Raw genomic sequence first — 22,347 nt, 5'->3', positions numbered from 1 at the left:
GAGAGAAATAGTGTAAACAAGAAGAAGAGATGAGAGGAGAGAAGAGAGACACAAGAAGAAAGGATGAGAGGAAAAGAGGAGGAGGGCAGAAAAGAGGAGAGGATATGAAGACGTCCGGTCTTCATTCAGGAGAGGAGGGTACATGAGAGAAAAAGAGGAAAGGAGAAGAGAGGAAAGGAGAGGAGGAGAGTAGCGCAAAGAGCGGAGGAGAGGCAGTCAGCGGACCGTGACACTTCAGACATACGGGAGGACCGAGGAGATACGGAGACACAGAAACAGAGGGAGAGGGAGAAGCCTCCAGCTGTTTGTCCATCCTCGCTCTGCCGTAATGAGCACATGTTTGGCTCTATGGAGCGTCGCCAACGCCTCATCTAACTTCCCAAACTCTAACAAGCCAAACTGCTATTTAGATTTACCTCCTACCAGCGTCCAACCGGAGCCAAACAACTAAGCACATAACAGCGTGGCGCTCCCTTAAATGGACACTTTGACATTTAGAATTTTAGCTGTTTATTTTTCTTTAACAGACACTTGTCAGCATGTGGGAAACATTTCTGCTTTTAAGTTTTCATGAAATGGCTCGACAGCATTGTTAGCGTCGCTGAGCACATCTTCCACTTGCAGCCCGCTGTGCCCTTTGGCCGGAATGAGGGAAAGCTTATAAGTCATTTGGAGATCTGGTGCAAACATGAAAATGCACACATAACCATATTTTTCTTTATGATTACTGCAAGGAAATCAATGACAACTAATTAAAAAAAAAAAAAGAAGCAGCGTCCCACCCGGGATGGTTTTATAGCAAACAGTTGATTTAACACAGAATTGTTCTGTTTCTGGTTGAAAGTGGACATAGTCCTTCATTTAAAGAACTTGACTGAAGTCGACAAATTAATGTATTATATTTCTAAATTTATTTACATGACAGTGGAAGTTCTTGAGCAGGAAAAAAATAAAAACCATACAGCATGACTTCAGTAAATTCAGGATCAGTACATCATATTTTCGAGTAAAGGATAATGTGCAGCGAAGCGGTCGTTATTTAAAAAAAAAAAAGAACACTGACGGGGTGATCAGATATCATTGTTGTCCACAGCTGACCATTGTTAAATTGACTGGACTTCTTTCCGTGGATTGATATGACTGCATAATCCCTTGCGTCTCCTTGACAACAGTGTGTTCTCTTTCCCATCGGTCTGTTATCAAAAAATAATGAAATACTTTGATTGGTTTACTGTCAGTTATTCATAGAGTGCCGCAGGAAGGAGTCCTAAAACCCAGAAGTAAATTAGCATTTTACAACTTCCGGTTCCCTCATCTCAGAGTCAGTGCGATTTCTCCATAGGGTTGTGGAAAATAGCTCGAAATAAGGTCTGTGGTTGACAGAAATGTAAGAGAAGGATCACGTTTTGTTCTACGACATTAAATACACCACTGGTGATGTTTGAAGCGTTTACGTGTCTTCTAAAAGAATGGTTGTTAACAAGTGGCTGAATAGGACTACAGAAGTTGTCGAGGACGTTGTACATCATTACGCCGAACACGTAAACACTCCCGCTAAGTTAGTTTCCCCCTGTTCTGCTTGAAATACTTCTAGTTAAATTCAGTGTGGCTAAAAGGAAAAGCTTTTTTTTAAATGTGCAAGCGCTCAAAAGTCAGTTGAAACGATCTTAAGTTGGCGTGACATTGAAGTCGTGCGACCCTGCTGTACTCGTCTGTAGTTCGTTAATAGCATAACATTAGCATATTGCTTCTGGCGATTAGATTTATGATTTGAAAAATATAAAAGGTTATCCCACTGAACAAAACGTGTATATATCAAACAGGTTCGTTTTCCACAGATCTTATTTTTTACAATATTCCAAAAGCCTATGGAGAAAACGCATTGCTTTTTTGTTGAAGGAACCCGCAGCTTACTTCCGGGTCGGCCTATACAAATATGTCATCCCTGTGGCGCTCTATTGTTTAACAGATTAGGCTCAGACGATTTATCTTATATTCGCTGATAATCTAGAGCCCAACATTTTGGACAGCAAAATAACATCATCAAATGGATTTAAACATCTGCAGTGATAAAAGGGTAAAACTGCTGCTTTTGAAAGTTTAAGAGCGTCGTAACTCGAAATTCAGTTTCACCATCCGATTATAAATGTCACTGTTGAGTATTATTGTGTAGTTCACCAGTTTGGAGTTAAGCAGAGTCTGTGTTGCGTCATATTGCAACTTTTTTTCCCCACAGTCAGTCTGCTAAGCTCCGTGGTCACTCATTGAGAGGGGATAAAGTGTCAAGACTCCAGTTGCATGATCCTCCTTTCAGCGCTACACTCAACAACGACAACAATATCAACAAAAGCAACAACGAGCTGGCAGAACCAACACGACCCAGGTTCTCATCATCGACTTCTCAATTAGTATGTTAGGCACTTGGTCTATCAAGCTCTTCTTTTTTTTCATCCTCTCATCTTTGATAATAATAAGTAAACACTTGAGCAATACATTGATATTAATAACTCTTTCAACGGGATAAGCAAAACTGTTCAAAGACTTGTTGAAAGTGATCACTTGTTTTAGACATTACTTTTCAGATCCCTAATGTGTAGCCTACTATGTTTTATTATTTTAAGACCTAGACAAAACAAAATAATGAATCTGGGATCGTGTGGCAAAGATAATTGTACTTAGATTCGTTCTAATGTCATTTAAACTTATAGCTTAATAAATGCTTGAACCGAGGAAACAGTGTGAGAAATGATTCCTTACGCTGCTACATTTTGCTTGTGTGACATTCATTATATTGTTATGCATTATGAAAAAATAATTCCGCTATTAAAATCCATCACGTTATGTGTGTGTGTCGGGGGGTGGGGAAGACCAGATAATTTTTTTGTAATATTATAATTACACTGATTGATATACAATATATAAGTTAATACAAAGAACAGTGAGTGTAACTGAAAGTAAAAGGTACAACTTAATTGTCACATACATCTTGAATGTATACTTATTCAATTTTGTTAATCTATATCATATATTTATGCAAGACACTTAGCATACAGTTGTATTAGCTATGTGTTTGTGATGGTTTCCTGACCTTTCACACCTTTGAACATTCACATAAGAAAAAGATTCTTACTACTCAGCTGGAAGAAGCTGGAGATTGTTGTCTGTGTTCTTCCGCTTTTCCTCATCTTTCACAGTAACTTAAAGAAAGAATTTTCATTTAGCCTTCATATAAAATCAAATCAATGAGGACATTATCAACTGTAAATATATCAATAGTGGGAATTAAGTACACGCTTCTCCACAAACAACATCCATTTATCGATCATTTAAAAGTAAAGGCTCCCTATTATTCAAAGGAAACATACAAATTTTGAATCTCCTCATGCGCCCCCCTCCCCACTACAGTTCTCGCTGGTTGCATCGTCCTGACGTTTTTGTTGTTGTTTCTCCCCCGGTTCATCGACAGTTATTGCCACCAAAGAAGCCAGAAAAATCCCGAAACACTCCTATAGTTATCAGGCTTTCTGTCATGTTTTGTAAAGATTGTTAAAAGTTTCAAGCTTACCTGCACTTTCTTCCCGCGAAAAAGGTTAAAGAGATATCAGATATTCCACCAATACAGCGCCCGTCCACACCGCGTCACGGAAATGCAATGCAATGCGAGTCTCGCTGAGATGTGAGTTTAGCGCGATTTCGCGAGATTTCGGCTTGAATCGGCAAATTTTGATCACATTCAGCGAAGTTACCGGGGAAAACAGCGGAGGAAAAAATTAGGGCGTCTTTAAATGCCAACGTGGAGTTGGTTATCTCTCTAATATAATGGCACTGAAGTCAATCCATTTACATTATAAGGCATAGATGAGAGTAGCATCTACGTCATTTCCCAGCAAAATTACGGTCCCGCCCACTTTTTGGGGAAAACATTCGCTGTTATTTGAATGGCGGTCAAGTTTTCGGCAATCACCATTCAGATAACCGCGCAGTTTTTTTTTATCTAAAAGAAGCAAAATTATGATGGTCAGACAGGCAAACTATTAAAAAATGTCAAAGAAGATCGATGATCTGCGTTGATTTATAGTTTAATTTAAATCAATAGGGAAATTACTGTATGTCCAGTCAGTCTTGCTGGTTGACGAGTGGCAGGCAACAGGCTTACACTGAAACTGTGATTTCTGAATTAGATCGTTTCTTATACTCTCCTTTTTTTTCTGTAGAGGAAGTAAAGAAACCATAACTTTGGATTTATTTGTTGTCTGAGGTGATTGTCGAAAACTTCTGAATCTGTATTGACCGCCATTCAAGTGAGAGCACATGTTTTCCCCAAAAGTGTGCGGGGTCGCAATTTCGCCAGGAAGTGACGTGAAGTTACTCTCATCTATGGCGACTCCTTTATTCAAAGTTTCTTAAAACGGGATTCCCTGTCTCGCCACTAAAGTGAAAGGTCTGCACGGAGAAATATGTGTAATGGAAGTAAAGTCCTTTAAAAAGTCACCGGTCGGGTCAGAACATCTTTTTCTGCTCAGTGAGTCGAGGAAAGCTCTGCCGGGGTCAGTGGTGTGTGAACGTCAACGCACTCAGAGTGCTGTAAGGGCTTTGGATTTAAGTGACATACGCCCTCATATTCTAGCAGTGCAAACCTTTCTTTTTTTCTGATCATACTTCCTATTTCAGGAAGTGTTTACAAGTGGCCAACATGGTCCAAATAGAGGCAATTAAAATGCTCAGTGAAGTGAGAAGCAGGGCAGATGGTCGGGCAAAATGTGGCCCAGTCCAGCTTGATGCACAACTGGTAAGGAAGGTTTTATTTGCTAGGGTCTGAGGCACAGGCGGCCTTCCATCACCGCACCTAAAATCATTGCATCTACAGTTATAAAATGGCTCAATTTATCTCGTAAGTGCAATGTTGCTTTCCCTCTCACAATTCTGGGCCCATGTTTGAACTAAACCCGCTGACTATGATGTTGCACAACAGCAGAGAGTGAAATACCTGCCCTCCTATCCTAAAAACTAAAAACCTTGAGCAGTTTTACGTAGGAAGTAATAGTTAAGAATAAGAAACGTGCCACCATTTTTACTGTAAAGCAGCTTGACGATGAAGAAATTCCTGGATAAAAGCTAATAAGAATGGACAAAAATTGGTTATGATTAAACAAACCCAAAATAAAGCAGGGAGTGTTGTAGCTGATGGGAAGGCCTCAGAGTCATGACACAGTGGCAACACTTTGTTGTGACGGAGGCTATTTTGCCAACAATAACAACTGCTGTCATTTTATTATTTGTAGCCTGTGCTCCTGAAATGTTGTCTCCAGGGTGCAGACTGCTTAGTTTTTATTCTGCCAGGCAGTTTTCATTCTAGACGCCTAATCAGAAACATATTTGGACTGGGACGCCAGGTGAATTTCAACTAGCAGAGAAAGAAGAAAACCACCAACACTCCGGGCCGAAAGGACTGGAGGATTACTGCTGTAGACTGTGTCACAGACATTGATTTTGTCCCGGGACTAAATGTCTATCCGAGATGAAGGCAACAACTTCACTAGCATCTTAAAAACGTACCCATGAATCCTGCGGGAGGGAGAGTCTAACCTGCAGTGGTTGACTGCAAATGCTCACGGCATTTTCAGCATATGTGTACTTTACTGGCCTCTAACACTTAATCTGTTTCCCATAGGTCAAAAGGGTATGTTACTGCACTTCAATTAGGTCTGGAGAGTTGCAAGGGACATATGAACCTTTAAATATGCTATACATTACTACAAAGCAACACCTAATTGAGCCGTATTTATTCTGCTGCTGTTAATGTTTCTTAACATCAATACAAGGTGTTAGCAGACCAGAAAAGCAAAAGCAAGAGTTATTTGGAAAAAAATCTACCACGTCATACCACTTCCCATTCGAAGTCAACGGTTTATTTAACCCGTTTGTGGTTAAATGCCTGAAATAGTGTCTGTGGTTAAACGTTGTTTCTCTTTCACACAAAACATGTTGGTAATTTTTCCACGTGAACAATGATACCATGATTTAATTTGTTCATAGCCTTACAGTAGCTTTAACATCGAGTGACTGTCTCAGTGTTTACCACAGAGCTTATTTTCGGCAATATTTCAAAATCCAATATTCCAAGTTCCTTTATGCCTAAGGAACCCCTTGTGATGCTAACTTCTGGGTGGGCATACAAAATGACCTCACCACTGCAGCACTTTATTGACAAAAATGTAAATGATTATTACTGGGTCAAGAAAACAATGAAACTATACAAATATTCTTCAATAGACATTTTTGAGCATTTTGTATTAGATAGTTGACAGTACGGAGATGAGAGAAAAGGGGATTGACATGCAACACTTGTCCCTAGTCATGGCTCAACAGTTTCCTCGCCATAACATGTAAGTTTGGACACACATTCTTAGCTCAGATTTTTTTTTACAGAGGCCTTGGGTACAATTTTACCTGGAGGCCAACTTTAAAAGATAAATTAGAAATACTAATTGACTATTATACTGTCATACATACAGTACTGTATGTTAGCCATTCTAGCAGATTTTCATAACCAACATATCAGGGACAAACATGCTTAAGATGCAGACTGAAAACCCTATTTTTCTTTCTGTAGACAGTGGGCCTTCACACTGTTTAATGCAATCATTTAGAGCAGTTACATGACACACTGTTGCCTACTGCATAATAAGGTAAGTGATTGACATGTCATTAAGTGTCAGCCTATAGTTTTTCCATAACCCCTGTTATCATCATGTCGCACTGTGGTTGTATGCCTCTCACGTTACCGTGTGTCATTTTTAGCCCAATTACTGACAAAGCAAGTGACAACAACTATACACAAAAACAACAAACATGTCCTCACCGGGAGAGTAAAGCCTCGCCAGCTGTCGGGCCCCGGCGTGCTGCAGTCCCCAGCGAGGCGCCGCGCTGCGTGCAGCCGCCCCGTGCTCATTCCCGTTCGGATCCTTCTCCGCCATGGACCGGTACCTGATGTCAGTCTCGGAGAGAAGCGATGCCGCCATAACTCCTATCCGCTGTCCTCCGCGCTAGCTTTCAGCTATTATATCATCAATTATAGATGTGTCTCGGTCGATAAATAGCACGTTTTATTTATGTCCCTGCCCCGGGTAGCTGTTGTTGTAGCTGCGGGAGGGAGGCTGCACCGAGTGATGCTAGCTGGGATGTACCGGAGCACCACCCGGAAACACATGGAGGGAGCTGCGCTGACACACAGACCTCTTTACCCGCTGTAGCCTCTGTCAAGCACACGGGGAGAGAATAAGTTCATATGCGAATAAACAAACATAATGTGAAGCTTTGTTTTGTAGGAGGGCCACGGTTTGATTTCAAAAAACTTTATTTATGCGTCCAGTTCAACATTCACCTGTCACGTTAGCTGCATGCTGGCATAGGGACAGTCTGCATTTTACAGGTTTTATAGGAAGTGGAAGTGGTACCCATAGACTCTCTGAACAAGGGACCATGATTGTAAAGTTTGTAAAGGTGTTGGGTCATATGCATTAGACATAGACCTATTTTAGTACCAGTGATGGGCAATTACTTCCAATTTACTTATTACTGTCTTCTTAAAGTAATAAGTAACATTACATTATTAGTGTCTCTGAACTGTAATGCGTTACACTCCTTTTGCATTATTTTGAGTTACTTTCACCAAAATAACCGCAAAGGTATGGCTTTAAAATGTAGTTTATTGCAGTTCATTAATTAAACCTATCCATCTATCCATTTAAGTTGGCTGAATAATATTTGATACTTGTAACATTGCGTCGCTGTTTGTTATTAATAACATGTTAGTGGAGCCACGATCTAACAGATCTGCACGGCCCAGTAACCTGCTGTATATGAACGAGTCTCTCTGGCAATGCTTTGTCATAATCAATAAGGGAGTGTAAAGAAATAACAGTTTGCCCCCACACCCCCTTTATGACCACATAAGATGCTAAGAACATTTAAAACCATGTCATAGGAGATTTCCTCTGCCTGGTTTCAGCACTACGGACAGCGTCCCTCCGACACATGCATCCTCTAAAAACAGTGCTGTCCATTTTCCCCAAAATATGTTATTAATAAACACTGCCTGTGATAGATACATTTCAAAGCAGAATGATTTTCAGCTGCCACAGAAAACATTAAAACTTGTTGATTAATACACAAGACAAACTGTTTTGGGGCCTACAGAGGAAACCATGTTAACGTTTTTCAATAGGACGTAAAGGGAACCCTGGTCTACTGCAAAGTTTTACCTGTTTCTTTCATAATGCATCAATCTGGAGCCAAATGAACAGGTTATACCATGAAGAGCTGTGTTTTTTAGTAATAATTTGGTGGTTACCAATTGTGTCCCCTATAAACAATTCAGTCATTTGCTCAGGTCCCCACAATTAGCCATCTCACTCTCTCTCTCACACACACACACACACACACACACACACACACACACACACACACACACACACACACACACACACACACACACATTATTATTATTATTATCTTGTATCTGTTTGGGGTTTTTATGTTGTCTTTCCTTGTATAAGGCTCAGAGTGGAAGGCAAATAAGGAATGTTATTCTACAGAGATCCTTTTTTTACATATAATGTAGAAAAAATGCACACCGACAAAGCATGTTTAAAAAGACAGAGTCCTTTTTACAAGACGGGACGCCGACTTCTCCACAGTCTCTGGACGCACTGAGGACAGTCTGCCATGGTTTGCAAGCAACAGGCTTCTGGCAGGGATGCCTTCAACTGCTGCAAAATGTCAGCTGGAGAGACACATGGACACTGCTGAAACAGAATGTTGCACACTGTCTGGCAAAAATATATATCTATAGGGACCAAAGTTATCTGCTGCCATTAAGGATTTCCATCAGTTGGATTCCAGAAAGGCCAAACATGGGATCACTGTAGATGAAAATGTGATTTAAACTTTTAGTGTACAAAACCCTTAACTTGCTTGCTAGTTATGTTGGGCCTTTGTTATATAGGCGGCAGCAGTAAGCTGTTTGTGGGAACGGGTTCAGATATGGTCCAAAATGTCTAGCGCCATAACACCATGCAACACCATTGAAACAACATACAACAGAAATGTGCTCTCAACGTATAAATGGTTATATCTTTGAAATCTATTGAAATAATTTTAGAAGAACTGTAACAACTTGAATTAATTATGAGAGACAATACGCACCACTGAACCCACAAAAAACAACTATACTCACCCCGCTGACATACGGTTTGGTTTAACCAGCAGATCACTAACAGCTGTCTATATCTTTCCTCTACTGTAGTCCCGTGACACTAGGGTAAATGTTTTCACCTTTTCAGAATATAATTCCAGCTGTAAATCTTAAATCTTTGTGAATCCAATGTAAAGTAGAAGTAGTAGAACTTGAAATGAGGGTTAAATAATTCCATGTAAGTGTTTATTTGATAGTTAGATAGTAGGAGTACAAGACATCGTATGTATCAGAGTCTTTCAAACCATGTTTTTACATCCTAGTGGGGCCTATTCTGTAACTTGTTATACAAAATAAAATGTAGTCAGAATACTTAATCCATTCAAACTTCAAGACATTCAATATCCACAATAAAATATCAGTCAATGGCTGGCAAAGACGCTTTTGCTGTTGATTATATCTTTTTTGAAGGTGCCTTATTAGGCTCATTTTCCGGTTTCATAAAGTGTGTTTTTAATCATAAAAAGGTCTTTGTTTTTGTTCTCATACTGCCTGTGCTGCACCAATTCACTTTACCCTCAGTCTGCTCTGATTGGTTAGCTGGTGGGCTTTGTTGTGATTGGTCCACCTCTTAAAGATGTCCCACCCCTTAGCCTATCACGTACAATGTGTTAGAACGCTAGCAAAAAAGGGGATGTCACTATTGCGGAAATAAACAAAGGAATCCAATTGAGGTGTTTCAGGTGTTAACTTTGGGATATTACACTTTTTCGACCATTTACATGCACACAAATCTATAAGACACACAACAGGAAAGGGAAACCCCCAAAAAGTATAACAGGTCCTCTTTGAGTAAGTAACTTGAACATTGTATTTATATAATCTGTAAGCATTTAACCATGATAACAATGTTTCACTACATTTCCTATTCTCATATTCAGTTGCAAAATGCAGATTCTGTAGATATAATCAACCTAGAATATATTCTCACTATCAAATCTGTTTTAGAGCAATAGCTTTTAATAAGAATATTTTAGAATGGTTTGTTTTGTAACACTGGCTATTTACAGATCCCATTTTATATAATAATAATAGTTTTAATTTATATAACACCTTTCTAGGTACCCAAGGCCGCTTTCCATTTTGTGAGGACAGACAGAAAACAGATGAACAAACCAAACACTGATGTTGTGTTAAAGCAGGTTGGTGTCATGGAGTCCACTTTTATTTGCTTAGAATCAGTCCCCTTTTCTATTTATAGCCATGTATTTCACAAATCCTAATGTCTTTAGTGATCCGATGACATTTCATCTGGTGCCAACAGCTGGTCAGATTTTCACTTATCTTTTGTAGTATCCCAAAATCAACAACACCATGAGGATGACCTTTATGGTTTTGAGTGAAACATCTCAACTATTGGATTACCATGAAAATTGGTTGACATTAATGTCCACTTCTGGAGGATTTGTAATCACCTTAGTGACCCTGTAATGTTTTATTTACCGCCACCAACAGGTCCTATGTCAATTTTCCATTTGTCTAATCTTGTGACAAAATGCACTGGAGTAAGACAAACTAAGGGGATTTCCTACAGCTGTACTTTGTGTTTAGGTCTAGCAAATGCCATATTTGTTTTTGTTTTGTTTTATGACCATTACAAGACTGTATATCAGTGTCTCATTTCTCATTCTTAAAGGGAACCTATTATGCGTGAAAGAAACTGTGAACACTGGGATTTCAGCCTTTGCAGACCATTGACATGCACAGAAACCTATAAAACACACTATAGGAAAGGGAAAACCCCAAAAATCTTAAAAGGGCTACTTAACCAATTTAACATCTGCTTGACCCACTAAATCATACATCAATCAGGTGGTGCATCAATGGGATGTGTATATTGTTCAATGTCTTCTGAACATATACAGTTGTTGGTTAATCTAAAGAGATGCTAAGGCTGGGTTTTGGAGCATTGCGGAAATTTCGCCTCCATATTCATACAATTTTATCAACCAGGAATAACTGAACCATGTTAATGCACAGAACTTACTTTTATCTATTATTCTATATTATATAAATCTGTTATCAAGTTATTTCAACATTCATAGAGATGTGACTTCTTACTGCGTGGTGTAAATTTAGGGACACACACTAAAGTCACAAACAAGCAGCATGTGTCTTTCTAACAGTAGATGCATTCTGAGATGATTGTGGCAAAGAGCGATCAACCCCACAGATATTCTAGTGAATGATGTCCCAGGGTTTAATGACATATGCCTTTTTTTTCTGGCAATGATGATAAAAGTTTTCTAAAAACTGTTAGAAATACAACTGTGTCATTTTATCAGTGATCTCTATCGGCTGCAGGCAAATCGATCAATGACTTTGTCCCTGTTGATAAAGCCCTTTGTTTTACCTCTGCACTTATTGTTACTGTCATGATCTTAGTTTTTCGTTTACTGTTTTATTTTGAAATGTATTTGCTCTTTGTGTCTTGGTTTTTATTTCCTGTCTTTTAGTTTCCCCGTCTGTGTGATGGTGTTAGCTGCTGCCCTTGTGTTTCTGAATGCCTTCTGTATTATCTTTGTGTTTAGTCTTGTGTGTATATACTTTATGCCCGTCTGCCCTTGTGTTCTTTGTCGATTAGTCGTTGAGCCTGCCTGTGTTCCTCATCTTGTTCCTCATGCCACTCCGGTTTTTATTCATTCAACGTTTGGGTCCTGATTTTCATACCCCGTTACCTCACCATGGCAGCTGGGTCCCCAACATATCAAGAGGCCACGTGAGAATAGTTTTTTTTTTCTTTAAAAAAAATAAATAAAAAAGCTTTTTTCTCATTTTATTACCCGTTGATCATCTTCTGATCATATCAAATTGTCAGAAAACCCTTGTTAGGAACCACATACTTAGAATGTCTTCCATTGTTTTAAAGAACTCTGACCTGCTTTAAAGTATGAGAAATGCTTTATGTAAAACCTGGCTTTTAAAATATGCACTGAACTTCATCACATGTATCTTTGAATAATCACATCAGTATATCCATCAGTTCTTCTTTTTTAAATAAAAGCACATCACACAGAAATGTTTTATTTGTCATTTATTTATTTGTTTTATCTTTTTTTTCTCTGTACTAGATTATTGCAATCTGGTTAATTCACATTTAAAAATCAGTCATTGACCAGACGCACTGAAATCGATGATATTCATTTTTACAATAACCATTATAGGCCCCATAGAGACTGGAAAACCCAATCAAAAAAAAAAAAAAAAAAAGAAACATCTGTATGGTTTTCTGCACTTTATTTTGTTTGATGACTTTTTTTGATAGTAATTACAAAAAGGAAAACAAAAATATATAACAATAATAGTAAAAAGGAGAGTTGGGGAGGGGGGGGGGGGAGTCAGGAGTATTACGACTGGCAAACAAACAATCACAACACAGCACAAGTACCTACTGACGGCGAGAAATAAAAGGTACAAAAATGATAACAAAGAAATAAGCGCATATGGCAGAAAGAAAAAAATCAAAGAAGTTGGCACCTATGAAGTTAAATTCAATAAGCAACTGAGGGGACGACAAAGTGAAGTTTTTGACTATATTCTATTTAAAAAATCCCAAAGCAAAGGATCGATTTTTTTCCTTTTCTATTTCTTAAAAAAAATAAAATGCCTGACCTGGGGAGTGATGGTTCGGGGGGGAGAGGAGAGGAGAAGGGGAGGAGGAGGAAGCTGGTGGGGGGGAGGGGTTGGCAGGGACAATAAAAAATACTGCACGTACAATACCTTTATTCACTCTGTCTTTCCTTCATCTAGCTCTTACCCTTTCTCTCACCCACTTTTTCCTTTCTTTATTTAATAGCATTTCCCATTAATATTCCTTTCCCCCGCTGCTCCTAATAGCCGCGCCCAGTGGCGCGATCGTTAGAGTTTTACATGTGAGTTGCAAATGACACTTTGATTGGCTGTGATGTGGAGATGGGAGTCCCCTGCCGGCTCCGGGTCGGGGGCCCCGGCTGAGCCGAGAGATCCTGCCGGGCTTCGGTCTCACTGCGCGTGCTGACTCAGTGTGTGGTTCTGGAGGGAAAGGGAGAGATAGAGGGAAAAAGTGAGAACACATGATGAGAGAAATAATGGGCTACGTGAGCATAGTGCTTTCCACTTGCACCCCCACCCAATAATAGAACAGAAGAGAACAGAAACACAACCGCCTCCCACAGCACAGACAGCAAGGCCTCCGCGCTTTACACATGGTCTGAGGGAGGAAGAGGAAGAAAGGAAGAAGGAACTCTGCAACACAAACTAGTGGGGACAGCACTGTGGCTTTGTTGCTCACACAAAAGATTTTGAAAACTGGGTAAAAAACATTAGATTTGAACATTAGAAACATATGAATTGCTTAAGTTAGACATACAACTTCGCCAAGACAACATGATACACATTCATCAACACACAAACTGCTCATGTTACAAAAGCAGAACTTGATGTTGGTTAGAACCAAATCATTAGACATCATATTTGTTCTGGTTTTGCTTTTATTTCCTATCTGTGGGAACCCAGCGCCTCAATTTGTTTATTCAGATCTGTGAAACCCTTGTGTCTTTGATATTGTGATTAATATTTTACAGAGACCGTCTCCATACCGCGGAGACGCCCACACTCGCATCTCTCTAAAGGCGTCTGCGCACTACACATCAATACATAATCACAATGCATAAAAAACACCTTTTTTTCCCCCTAAATTAAAATTCACATCAGCAGTGAGAGCACAAAGGGAAGCAATGCAGAGATCTCTAGGTAAAAACTGAGTTTAGAGATTAGCATGTTTAAGTTATGGAGGTAATAGAATTATACATTTAACTTTATATAAATACCTATTACCTAAGCTTCTACTCTTCTAACAAACACACACACACAGCACACACACACACACACACACACACACACACACACACACACACACACACACACACACACACACACACACACACACACACACACACACACACACACACACACACACACACACACACACACACACACACACACACACACACACACACTTCCTGTGGATTTTTCATATCAGCTACAATGTGGAACTAAACCTGTGATAATCTGGATTTGCTGGTTTCAAATCAACTGGTATCTAAATCTAAAGCTGTGTGTGTGTGTGTGTGTGTGTGTGTGTGTGTGTGTGTGTGTGTGTGTGTGTGTGTGTGTGTGTGTGTGTGTGTGTGTGTGTGTGTGTGTGTGTGTGTGTGTGTGTGATAGAAAAGATGGGGAGATGATAGGAAAGATTTCTCTGGGAATTTGTGTGTGTGTATGTGTATCAGAGACATTTCCACAAGGATGTTTTCCTCCTCCTCTCTCTCCATCGTTTTCCCCAGCTATCTCCCTGCAAAACCTCTCACACACACACACACACACACCGAATTCCCAATGAGACCTTTCCAATCAACGCCCCCCCCTCCCTTCACCACCATTAAAAGCAGCTTTCTCAGATTAATTCTCAGATTAATCGCTCTCCCTCTCTCACTGATAGAAAAAAAGCCAAAAATGAACAGTGGAGGAGAGGAGAATGAAAAACAAGGGACGGGGATGAACCGAGCGTAGAGGCGAGGACGGGGACATGTGAAGGATTATACGTGGTTTGGGCGTGATAAATACTTATTTGTCATTCTATGGCCCTTATCTTGCTGCGCATGTTTCACTGAGCCCTTTGGAGTGCAAGTGTGTTTGTGAGAGAGAGAGGAAGTCTGCCACTTGGCTTTAGAGGCCAAGCTAGCCGGTCCCGGGGAAAGCATGGGGTATTAATGTCCACACACACATTTACTCTTTTAGTTTCACACCCAGTAAATGAGTGACCAAATGAGAAAAATAATAAACAGGACAGTGTGTTTCTGTGTGTGTGATTTTGTGGAGGTCTCTCCAGTGAGGAAGTCAATCTCATTGGGAGACACTGACCCCATTATGATAGAAAATCCTCCTCTCTGTCTCATTCTCTACGGCTGCAATTCCTCTCATCGCCAGTAGAGGTCAGGCTCATTCCTCTTAATGTGACTTTAAATACACGAGGAGAGGACACAGGGTAAGGAGGGGAAGCGAGGAGAGCACATGTCTGACACCTTTGCCTCTTAAATGACCTCTAACATTGAAGTCATATACGAGTAGTTAAGAAAGAGGGGAACAGTGTCCTAGAAGGATTTAAATCAGAACATTTGGAATCAGTAGGAAGAGGAAGGGTGTGTGTTTTCCCTGAGGTTCTTTGGGTCCTGCTGCTGCTGTATTGATTTGTAGACGGAACGAGGGATGGAAAGGAAGGACAGAGGAAGGGATGGAAGGAGGGGAGGGAGGCCACGATTGGTGCCTAGAGGAGCTGGCAGCGCTGCAGTGGACTGCTGCATCCCAGAGGAGAGGAGGAAGAGGGATGAAGATGAGAGAGGAATGTAACGGACATATGGACACACACACACACACACACACACACACACACACACACACACACACACACACACACACACACACACACACACACACACACACACACACACACACACACACACACACACACACACACACACACACACACACACACACACACAGACTTCTCTTCATTTACATTGTTGTTGGAAGCTTGGTATTGATTATGCAGCACTGTGATCGATCAGAGGTGTGTGTGTGTGTGTGAGAGTGTGTGTGTGTGTGTGTGTGTGTGTGTGTGTGTGTGTGTGTGTGTGTGTGTGTGTCACAGTGTGATGCTGCTCTACAGCAGAGTAATTGATATATTCTACAGGAAAATTGGGTGACAGAAGGAGGCGTGAAGGGGGAGGAGAAGAAGGCTGTTTGTATTTTTAGTGTTAACTGTGGTTGCTACGGACAATGAGGTCTGCGGTATTGTAAAAAGATTGTCAATTATTTCAATTTTTTTAGATGTTTAATATTGTCAGAAAAGTATATTCGATTAAAAGTACTGACTCTACTTTAAATGAAACCTGCAGACTTTTCACAATAAAAGCCCTTGATGGGATTACTGTCCCACGAAGGAAGCCTGTGTGAGAGACTTAGCAAAGATACATAAAACAAAAGGAAAAAGTAAATAAAGGCCTTTCAAATAAATGCTAGGGGCCGGATTCACAAAAACACCTTTTTTTTAGTACGACATTTATGGCTTTTTCCTAAGGTGTGGTTCCTACTTAAGGGGTTTGCACCTAAACGCTTTTCTTAGTTTAAGGCAGACATTTAAGCATTTACTGCATTGAAAAAACCATCTAGAAGCTGTAGAATGCATGTACGGTTATCACCTGTTTTTGTCTCACACACTTGGCCTGTTGATAGTGAAGAAAAAGCAAAAAATAGAAGACTATGAAAGATTGCAAAGGGTTGTTCAGATCATGAATTGACCGATGGTCAAATCTAATGAGTACAATTGGTTGCTAAGGGTAAGGTATCATTTGGCTCCTTTTTTCTCAGGTTGCAATCATTTACTTCAGCCATAAACTATGTGATGCTGTTGAGTCAAACAAGAATATATATATTTTTTTACTTTGGATGCACAGGTCTTTGTGCACCGGTTGTCTTTTATTTTAGGAAAGTCAATATTGACAGTTATTTCAATACCTTCTATTATAAGAATATGAACATGACCATTAGCTTGAACCTCATTCCACCATATAGCAGAGGGTGTGTGTGCTGCAGTTGGAACAGCGCGTCTCCCAGGCCAGACCAGTCAATACTGAGGCCTGTCATTGTTTTTCCTAAACTGCTTAGAGAGAGCGAGGCTAAAGCCTGCAGAGCCCCGGGCCTGGGGGAAATATGGCCCTGTCGCATTACCCACGCACAAAACTGCCAGACACGCACACGCACGCACACACACATCCACCCACACGCACACGCGCACGCACGCACGCACGCACGCACGCACGCACGCACGCACGCACACACACACACACACACACACACACACACACACACACACACACACACACACACACACACACACACACACACACACACACACACACACACACACACACACACACACACACACACACACACACACACACACACACACACACACACACACACACACACACACACACACACACACACTCTCGCAGCTAAGAGCACATGCATGTAGACACACAATGCCAATAAAGAATTTGCGGAGACACTCACAATTCTCTGGGGAGAAAGAGAGAAGGGTGCGACAGTAAACCGAGAGATAGAGATAAGGGAAAATGTAATCCTGCTCCTCTCTGTTATCTCCTGCATTACACACTAAATGTGTGTGCGCGCATTTTTAGCTGCTGTGATGATGCCGACGGTTGTGCTTTACACCCCTGTCCCTTTTAATGTATGTTTACATGATCAGTGTTGTGCATGCTCATCTTCATGTCTACAGCCAGGAACACACAGGTATGTTTGCAAAGCGCCATCTGGCCTAAATTATGTAGAAGAAAAAAAACAAAGAACATCAGATTAAAGTAAAACGAGAACAATGAGACGTCGCCACTGACGCATGTGGCATTGACCTTGTTTTGGGGCCAGTTGGATGAGAGGAATAACTTTCTCACATTTACTTGTAGGCAAAACACTTCCCTGTTCTGTTGTGATGCAACAACTACACCTTGAAATGTAGCTGCCAAGTCTCTAATAGACACAGGAATAGGAAGCTTTTGGAACAATGCTGTGTGTGTGTGTGTGTGTGTGTGTGTGTGTGTGTGTGTGTGTGTGTGTGTGTGTGTGTGTGTGTGTGTGTGTGTGTGTGTGTGTGTGTGTGTGTGTGTGTATGTGTGTGTGTCTGTGTGTGTGTGTGTGGATCGAGCGTCTGTCAGTACGTGAATTTGTCTCAACTATGTGTGTAACTGGAGGCAGGCCAAATGCTGTGTGTGTGTGAGTGTACTCATCTCTACTTCTGTTTTTAACACCAAATGAAAAATCACCTTAGTCGCCTCGTGGTCTTCTTTGGGTTCAGAGTATTTTTAGATCGGAGTTGACACTCTTCCAACAGAGTGAGCTTGTCTAGCTCTGTGTTTGTGTGTGTGTGCGTGCGTGTGTCTGGGACTAGCAGATGGGCTGTCTTAGCCCTTTTCCTCTGCTCCCTGGCTTGTCTTTAGCCCCACCCGTACAGCACAGGATGCTGCCTTCGGGAGAAGATCGAAAATAAACGCACCCCCTGCCCTTAACATCCCACCGACACGTATTCCCCGCTACCCTCCCACTCCCTCCATTTCTCTCCGTCTGTCTCTGTCCCCATCTCTCCTCATCATCCCTCCGTCCCTCTTCCTCCTATTGTAAACGCTTTTAAGATCATCAGCGCCCCAATCACTTTCCAGCCAAGTCACGATGACCCCCCGCTTTTCTCCTCCGTCACCCCACCCAGGGTGAGCTCTCTGACCATGTCCTGTTTGGAGAGCTCCCTCCCTTTCTTTCTCCTGAGGGGACATCCCCTCTCCTGTTGCTACTGGCCCAAAACAGCCAGGTTTGGACCAGTAAACACAACCTAAAATACACTTCACAGCATGAAGGGTGCACGCGCACACAGACACAGACACAGACACACACACACACACACACACACACACACACGCACACACACACACACACACGCACACACACACACACACACACAACAATGAGGCGAACACGTATGGATCTGCACCGGATTCACAGCGAAGATGAGAGCTCGCTGCTGGAAGCTGTTACACAAAGTAGGAAGTGACCTCACCTCCAGCACAGATAACCGATCATTCCTGAACACCACATGACACGTTTGAGTCACGCCATAATAAGGGGAAAATGGGGGTGTTTCAGAAGTATGAATGATCTCTCCTTTTTCTCACATAGATATACACACACACACACTCCTCTCAGAATGGAGGAATGTGGTCATTGTAGACTGGGAAGCTGAGTGCCAGATGAGGACTAATGGGTGATAAGATGGGAACAATACACACATGCATTGGAAAAAAAAACACACAAACAAAAAAATGTGTAAAATTCATGTAAGAAAGCAGAAATACACGCACTGGGCGATGCAAAATGTCAGACATAAATGAAAAATGCATTTAAAGGTTATAAATGTACAAATAAATGCACAGACATGATTCCTTCCAATACACACATGAGATCACAATTCAGCAGAGCGTGCCAGCTTTCCGTGTCACTGTCATATTACGGCACACGCCCAATCCCCATGAGTCCCCAGGGGGCTCGCTATTTTATTCTTGTTTTGATTATCTTGCACCATAACCTGGCAGAAGGGCAGAACGAAAAGCAGAAAGTGTGTAGACATAGACATTGATGATTGAAAGAAGACAGAAGATTGGGTTGATACAGGAAGTTGGGTAGAAAGAGGAAGAGCTAGGAAAAGTGAGAGCAGAGATACACATGTCCTTGTGCATTAGAATGCCTGATGCATGTGCCAACATTGTTGATGTTTTCCTATATTTATGTTGTTTATGCTACCTTTATTCTTATGCATGTGCCTATTTGGTCCTAGAAATGTCACGTCATGTAGAGCAATATGAGTTAGCAAAATTGTAACTTTTGTATACAGTGCGCAAATGTGACAATTTCCTCAAATGTAATAAAGCTGTACTTGAAAAAAAGCCCCACACTGGAAAAATGACCGCTTTTAGTCTTACATTTTATAAAAACATGTAAAAGGTCACATGATTTGAATATAAAACCTGCTAACTAAATGCTAACGTATAACCTTACTACACATGTTTTAGCTGTTGATAAGATGACGTGTGTTTGTGTGTGTACGAGTGTGTGTTGGCAGGGCTGCTAGAGCAGCACGCCATGCAGAGTCTGTCCTGCTCTGTGACACACTGCCTCTGTTCACCTAACACACACACACACACACACAGGCTGTTAGAGGCCCTCAAGGTGCTGGCTCACAGAGTGTAATTCCTCTGTATCTGTCCCTAACTCCGTTTATCTCCTTCTCCCTATTTATCTCCCTGCGTCCTTCTGTTTGTCCCTCTACTTTACAGCGAAGCAACAAGTAGCTTTTTTTGACTTATTGTTTGTACCTCACTGGGACCCTCTTTCTGTCGTCTCTATCAGCAAACACGCGAGTACACAAGAAGATTTGAAGATGGGCCCATATTGAGATGTTCTGTCATCTATTTAACATCAACACAATGTGCTTTCCATTCACAGTGTGGAACAAGAATCTCAACAGTGTTAACAACCACAGACTCAATTTGTGTGCAATTTATTTTCCTTTTGGAGTAGAACAGTCTGAGGAAACAACATATTTACACATTTCTGTTGATTTTGTCATATTGACTTGCTTCAAGTCTTTAATTTTACTATATTTTTGCAGAATTACTTCCATATTTATGGTTGTATAGATAAAGCTCTGTAAAATGCATAGTATTTGCAGTATTAAATAGTAGTCACTGTGGTGCCGTGGTAGTGTTGGTTGTCGTTTCAGGTACGCTGGATGGCTTGCAGCCTCTCTCAGTTTGTCTCTCTGCCTCTCTTTGAATCTCTTTTTGTTTCTGTCTCTCCCTCCCCTGCTGCACATACCTTCAAGTCCAGGGATTCGGGGATGTAAGAGCGTGTGTGTGTGTGTGTGTGTGTGTGTGTGTTTGTGTGTGTCCCAGGTCCCCATTCTAATAACACAGAGTCTCCCAGTGAGCGCTGGGGCAGCTGAGTACGCTCCCCTGGAACGCCAAAGGGATCTACGGATCAAATTCATACACACACACACACACAGACACAGACATACACACAGCGAGGGAGCCAAGGGATACATGGATCAGAGAATACACACTATGACTGAACACAACACAACTGAAAGCAACATCCATACAATTGTGAACACACACACACACACACACACACACACACACACACACCACACACACACACACACACACACACACACACACACACACACACACACACACACACACACGCACGCCTTATTGCCAGTTCAGCCACATCCACACCTTTTCATAATTCAGTTAGAGGGAGACAGCGAGGCCCTTAGATTCAGACAAAGACAACATTATTCACACACAGACTGCTAAACACAGCTCACACACACACACACACACACACACACACACACACACACACACACACACACACACACACACACACACACACACACACACACACACACACACACACACACACACACACACACACACACACACACACACACACACACACACACACACACACACACACAATCTGCCCTGGGAAGGTATTCTGCCAATCTATTCTCTACCTTGCATTAACTAACAAAATAAATAATGTTTTTGTAACTGTAGCTTGCAGGGAAAGGCTTTGTATATTATTTTGATTTTTCGGGTGTAATCAATAGAGTATCAGCTGAGGGGATAACGCATACTGGCTGCATAAAGGTTAATAACATGGCACTGATGTTGGGGAGGGGTTATAAAAGGACATTTGTAATTATAGCTGGTTATTATTATAGCATTGTGTTGGCTTTTACATTAATTTCTCTTCATTTCCATCCTGCTCCATGTTCTTTTAACTGTGTCTAAGAGGGAAAAAAGTATCCCGTTCGTCTTTGGGAATGTGTGCACGCACCACTCTCAAATATTCCACACCGCTGGGACACGGGGGGAAAAGCCGGCTGATTCGGCGCAGGGAGTCAACACACAAACAAACGAAGAAGGATCCCTGCATGCATCCATTTATTCATCTGACCAGCAATCCGCCCCTCTAACGCTGTTTAAATATTAACCAGTGCTAAAGGAAAATGTGTAGCGCAAGCGACGCAAAAAGCTGGAAAAAGGGGGAAGATAGGGGAAGGGGTGATGGATGGAGGAGAGGGAGTAGCAGGAGCTTCGATGTAGCACCCCCTGGAGGCTTAAAACCAACCAAGATCAAGAAGTCTGTCAGGGAATGTAACACCGGAGAGAGCTGATGTGTATTTCAAATGCTGCTACAAGACGGAAAGTCAGTGTCCAAAGATCATGTGAACAGTGTAGATATCTGGATTCTGATTAATTAAGAGTCATTTAAAATACTGTGTGAGTGCAGAAACAATTTCTTGTTGGTGGAAAAGCGTTAAAAACATTGAAACAAGAGATAGAAAGAAACTTGAAACAGAGAGAATGAGAGCAGTCCTGTATGTCTGGGAGTTAAGACAGAGAGAGAGAGATCCA

At 41.3% G+C, this 22,347-nt stretch overlaps 2 protein-coding genes across 3 annotated transcripts in view; both read right to left on the bottom strand.

Moving 5' to 3' along the window:
• Positions 1-7,236, bottom strand: part of si:ch211-212o1.2 (uncharacterized protein LOC492735 homolog) — a 34,778-nt gene extending 27,542 nt beyond the window's left edge. Inside the window, 1 exon segment of the mRNA XM_063897510.1 lies at positions 6,863-7,236. Coding sequence (XP_063753580.1) covers positions 6,863-7,022 — 160 coding nt within the window. The 5' untranslated portion in view covers positions 7,023-7,236.
• Positions 7,237-12,476: 5,240 nt separating this feature from the next.
• The window catches only part of znf423 (zinc finger protein 423), a 144,576-nt gene continuing 134,705 nt past the window's right edge, over positions 12,477-22,347 (bottom strand). For both annotated transcript variants that reach the window (XM_063896613.1, XM_063896621.1), the window contains one exon: positions 12,477-13,267. In XM_063896613.1, the coding sequence (XP_063752683.1) occupies positions 13,238-13,267 (30 nt within the window). In that variant the 3' untranslated portion in view covers positions 12,477-13,237. The remainder of the gene's footprint in view (positions 13,268-22,347) is intronic.

Source organism: Eleginops maclovinus, chromosome 2 (assembly GCF_036324505.1).
Source record: "Eleginops maclovinus isolate JMC-PN-2008 ecotype Puerto Natales chromosome 2, JC_Emac_rtc_rv5, whole genome shotgun sequence".
NCBI classification, from domain to species: domain Eukaryota; kingdom Metazoa; phylum Chordata; class Actinopteri; order Perciformes; family Eleginopidae; genus Eleginops; species Eleginops maclovinus.
The sequence above is the reverse complement of the archived record's forward strand: the minus strand, read 5'-3'. Positions and strand labels throughout refer to the sequence as shown.